We start from the raw sequence: 5,288 nt of genomic DNA, 5'->3' as shown, positions 1-5,288 counted from the left end.
TCCCCAGGACTGCGCGGGGAAGGTGGGATTAAAGGCGGAAAAGGAGGAGAGGGAGGGTGGAAAACTGTTGAATTTCTGGGCTTGCGCTAGCGACGCGTCTTGGCCATCCTCGCAAAGGTGAAGGAGAAGCGGGGAAAGTAACTCGGGGGAGTGACCGGAATTATTTTTCAATCCGAGAGGAGTCTTTTCAAAAAGAAAAGCAACGATTTGCACGCCCTGAAGAGCGAGCTAGTAGGAAGCCTTGCACAGACACACGCTGCTGGGCGAGCGTGCAGGATCGTAGTCTTCCTCAAGTCAACAGGGTACTTACTACGTTTAAAAAAAAAAAAAACACATAGTAAACAGAGACGCGTCATGCAACAGAAAACAAGGAAGATGGGAATGAAGGAAAAAGGAAACTAAAATCAGGAGGAGGCGGAGAAAACACAGTGACAGCAAATTACTTCCAACAGAGAGTGTATGTCTGCCGTGACCCGGGATTTTAGGGGGTGCGCCCTTACGAATCACCCCTTTCTCCAACCCAAGTCTCTCTTCTCCACTGACACAGGCTCCTCTGCTTGGTTGTAGGAGAGAAGAAGGAATAAGAGGATTCGTTCAGCAGCGCCTGCGATTTTCAGCTGCTGCTTCTTTGGAGATTTGTTTTGTTCCTGGGGGATGTTGGTTTCCAGACCTTGACTTGTGCATGTTGCTCTTTTAATTTGATCGCAGATTTTGGTCTGCTGGTTGCTTGTTTTGCAAGAGAAGGAAAGGGGAGCCTGGCTTCGGTGTTAAAAGTTGCAGTTATTATTTTGCAGCTAACATGTGCACCAACATAGTCTATGAGTGGCTGAAGACCCTGCAGCTTTCCCAGTACGCGGAGTCCTTCGTAGATAATGGCTATGATGACCTGGAGGTTTGCAAGCAAATAGGGGACCCGGACCTGGATGCCATTGGGGTGTTAGTGCCCCACCACAGGCGCCGAATTCTTGAAGCAGTGATGAGGTTGAAAGAGGAGGATGAGACCGCTGCTGGTCTCTATTTCACCTTGGAGCCTCAGCAGCAGCAGGGCTCGCCCTCTCCCTCCCCAGAGATCTACACTAGCCACCTGGTGGAGCAGTATGAGGCTAAGGCTTGGAGGGAGCCTAGCCCTCGCCATCGTCAGGGGAACCAGGGGACCCCCAGGAGCCAGAAACTTGGACCCCGCAGCAGGGAGCTGATGATTTACCCAAAACTGAAACTGAAAATCATGATTAGGGATAAACTCATCCGGGATGGGATCAACCTGAGCAAGCCCCCTTACTCCAACAAGGTAAGGGAATCCTGTATCTTTTCCCTTCTCTCTACCCCTTGCATCAGTAATTCGTCTCAGCTTGGGTGCATCGGGGTCAGGAGTCTTAAACTGTTGTAGGAGCTAAACGTATTCCCCGTATTTAGGCAGTGGAATTGGAGAGTTAGGTGCCAATATTGATTGACTCTGTTTGGATCCAGGTACCAAATCTGCTTGAGTTACCTTCGTTTGTGGTTGGGATTTCTGGGTATAATAGGAGTGGATAAACCTGTTCACTGCCTAAATACAGGAACTTAAAGCAGTGGGGCCAAAAATTGGCTGGTTCTAACAGGATCCAAATGCTTAGTTTAGGTTTCTGTGGTGCTGTTGTGGTGGGATGTATTGAGATCTTGGTTTGGTTTATTTATTTATTCTCTGTGGTAAAAGTGGCTAGACTAGTTCTCTAGTAAAGTTTGGGGCTTGAGTTAAAAAATAGGCATAATCCAGTTTTATCCTCTATTTCCCCCCCCCCCCCATTATATATGGGAATTATAGGGATCATCCATATTGGTGAAGATAATTTTTTGGTGTCCGTTTCTGTTTGGTTAATATTTTATAAAACGCTGTGTAAGGATGCTAGAAAATAATTCCTTCTGTTAACTTTCTTGCTAACTAGAGAGTGGTATGATTATTCATCAACCATTCCAGGAGTAATTTAGTCTGTGCACAGGGGGCTAACTCTATTTGAAAGGATAGAAAAGTACGGGTCTTGGAAAAGTACATTCCAATTTGGTGAAATCGCATTCTGTGAAAACTGTTCCTTGAAAAAGTTAAAATATTAAAGGAAAGTGAGTTGGCAGATATAAATTACTTGGATTGTATAAAGCCTTTGATAGTCTGTACTGAAAATATGATAAGAAAAATAAATACTCATGTAGTTAAGTGAAAGGTCATTCCATTGTTTTCTTTCACTGAACCAGTTTTTTAATCTAAGTGTTGTGGTGTATGTTTACTTCACAGTTAAGAGAAAGGTCAGTGAACCAGTTTTTGGACCAGTGCTAGTAAATATCTTATTTAATGATTTCGGTTCTGATTTTCAGAAATACTGAGCACTTGGAATTCACGTTTACTTCTGTTAGAGTTGTGGGTGCTCAGTGCCTCTGAAAAGCCTTTATTGGAAAAAAAACTGGCAGCTAGTTGTTGAAGCTTGCTGAAGAGTCTAAATTGGTTTGGTTAGTGAAAGCTATTAAGGATTGTGAAGAAGCTCTTTATGAATGTAACTGCCACTGGGGCATTGGACATGAGGATGCTAAGTGAGACTCAACTATGGTAAGTGTAGGCTAATGCACACGATTAAAAATAATCTAAACTTCTCATATACATTGATGGACTCTGAGCTTGTGGTATTCTGTGGGTGGAAAAGACTTCACAGATGTCAAAGATAGCTCCATGAAGATGTTGGGCAAGTATGCAGCAGAACCAGTTAAAAAGTGAACAGGATGTCTAGATACATTTAAAAAGGAGTAGAAAATGTAATACTATATCTAACAGTATACACCCTCATGTGGAGGACTGGGTCACCTCATACTAAAATTTAGTTGAAATTGAAAGGCTCCAACTCACCTTCCTTTAATATTTTAACTTTTTCAAGGAACTTGAGCAGGTTACAGCCACAGTTTTCACGGTGATCAGAGGTGTGTCACAATTTACAGATGAATGGAGATTGCTAAAACTAGACTGGAAAGAAGAGTTACTAGAAAGGAAACTTGGTATTCTGAAGTGTAAAAGGATGACTTTATGACCATTAAGTTGCAGTTATTCATGCTAAGACTGAAAGGATCTTAAGCTTCAGGACTTAAATTGATCACTTGCTGGGGTCTGGAAGGAAGGCCTCTCCTTGTTTTTCCCATGTATAGTATTGAACAGTTGGCTAGCTCTATTGTGGTGGTGGCTTATTTTTATTCACCTTCTTCTGAAACATCAGGTATTGGCCGCTCCTTGAGGCAGCATATCAAATTTGATGGACCAATGGTATGATCTGACATGGCAAAGCCTATATGAATTCTTGTATCGTGTGTAAATACATCATCTTCTGAAAACTTATTAACTGTAATTTGGGATGAGAGTGAGTTTTCTCTCATAAATTATGATTTGCCTGACTCTTCTTGTTTTCTAAACTGCCATCAAAGGTCTCTCTCTCTCTCTCTCTCTCTCTCTCTCTCTCTCTCTCTCTCTCTTTTTCTTAATCCTTCACTTGAATCTAGAACTTTTAAATAGTTGTCACAGAAAGTGTCACTGGAGCTGCATGCTGTCCATTTCCGCGATTATATTTGATGTTTACAAGCAGACAACATTTTCCCAATGTTCTACCTTCCTATTATGTGGCCCATTTCTTACAAATAGAGCTTTTACTATATCTGTGTTGTTGGAACATTAAAATACTAAGATACTAACACACACACACACACAGCATCAAGGAAGTTCAAATCAATGGTTGCTGTTTCTTCTTTCACTCTCTCTTTATTTATGTGTGATGGGGTGCAGGTTAACTACTTGAGACCAAACCCTGCTCACCTTGTGCAAGTAGTATCATTGACTTTAATGAGAATACTTGTATAGTTGTATGATTAAGTTGGTAGGGTTTTAGCCTCAAATGCAACATACTGAAGTATAAAGGGGTAGGTGATGAACAGAGTGACAGCCTTAAGTTTAAATTTCCTAGATTTACGTCAGCTTGTCTCCCAACTTGTTTACTCTTGAATGATATTTTTAGACTAGAAAAACCTCTTGGTTTTATAAATCCTCTTCATGAACCAGTTCATATCATATAATGTTAAAAGAAAGTATGGAGTTGGCATGATTTAAGTGTATGTTATTCAACATGTTCCAAGTGTCATCCATTAATACAATCAGTCTTCACTATTCCCTTTGAGCCATTTGAAAAAAATCACGTTGTGGTATATTACTCTGAACACCACCCATTGAATATCAGAAAATAACATGCTGCATCATAGCTAATGTGGAAAATGGACTTAGTATGACAGCAGTAATTTTTTTTGGAAGTTTATTACTTTAGAAGAAGAAAATCTGATGTGCCTTTAGCAAAATTTGTGCTATATTTTTTGTAGATGATATATACAGTCTGCATTTCAGAAGAAATTGCAAGTATCATCTTCTAAGCTAAGCATACATTTTGCTGAATGAGTAATAAAACACAACTTTTCAAGGTTTACTGCTTATTTATTGCATATATTCATCAAAAGGTGTGTCAATCTAAGAGTAAATATGACCTGGTGGGTAGGGCACTGGCCATCAGGCAATTTGAGGTCTCTTCACAGCTCTCCCATTGTTCTGCTATGTGACATTGTGCGAGTCACTTCCTCTTGGTTTACCCAATTGTAAATGAAGGATAAAATATACTTACCTTTCCTAAGTGTTTTGTCATCTGTGGATGAAAAATGCTATATAAGAATATATTTATTTTTTGGATTTCTATTTGTTTCCTGAGAATACCTACTGCTTCCATTAAAAATGTTTTAGGAGGACCTCAAACATTAAATTTTATGCAGGCTGTTTTATAGGATTTTATTTGTAAATGTCTCTGGGAACTGGAAACACTACCACCACCTCTAGTTTGTGTCCTTTAGCTTTTTTAGTGAACTGTGGACTTGGAAGACCCAAATTGAATATATATCTTATATGGCAATGTAGGGATGAGGGACTGTAACGCCATTACTTGTGATATTTTTGTTTTTGTGTTTCAGGTGAAGTATGTATCTGCACATCAGTAGAGATAAAGAATCTGGATGGTATTTCTTTTGAATCTGAACAAACAAAATTAGCCTCAAATTAAAAGTAGCAGTCATGACTACTTGACATAATTTAATATGACTTGCTTTAAGAAGAGTGAATTTTGAATTCAAGCCATCTGCCTAGGGTGATTTCAGACATGCAGGTCTATCACTAACCATATTGTGGATTTACATGGGATTTAGAGCAAGGAAGCACTTTTTCTAATTATTTTTTTTATTTTTCAGAGATA

At 39.8% G+C, this 5,288-nt stretch overlaps 1 protein-coding gene across 1 annotated transcript; it reads left to right on the top strand.

Annotated features, from left to right (window-relative positions):
• Positions 1-799: 799 nt before the first annotated feature.
• SAMD5 (sterile alpha motif domain containing 5) lies at positions 800-5,037 on the top strand. Its single transcript, XM_026649536.1, has 2 exons — positions 800-1,288; positions 5,011-5,037. Exons 1-2 carry the CDS (start codon positions 800-802, stop codon positions 5,035-5,037), a joined length of 516 nt encoding a protein of 171 aa, XP_026505321.1.
• Positions 5,038-5,288: the final 251 nt, after the last annotated feature.

Source organism: Terrapene carolina, unplaced genomic scaffold (assembly GCF_002925995.2).
Source record: "Terrapene carolina triunguis isolate 2854851 unplaced genomic scaffold, T_m_triunguis-2.0 Scaffold85, whole genome shotgun sequence".
NCBI classification, from domain to species: Eukaryota; Metazoa; Chordata; order Testudines; family Emydidae; genus Terrapene; species Terrapene triunguis.
The sequence above is the reverse complement of the archived record's forward strand: the minus strand, read 5'-3'. Positions and strand labels throughout refer to the sequence as shown.

Coding starts and splice junctions, on each gene's coding strand:
- SAMD5 (XM_026649536.1), top strand. CDS start 800: ATGTGCACCAACATAGTCTATGAGTGGCTGAAGACCCTGCAGCTTTCC. Junction 1,289..5,010: donor AGCCCCCTTACTCCAACAAG/GTAAGGGAATCC, acceptor TTTGTGTTTCAG/GTGAAGTATGTATCTGCACA.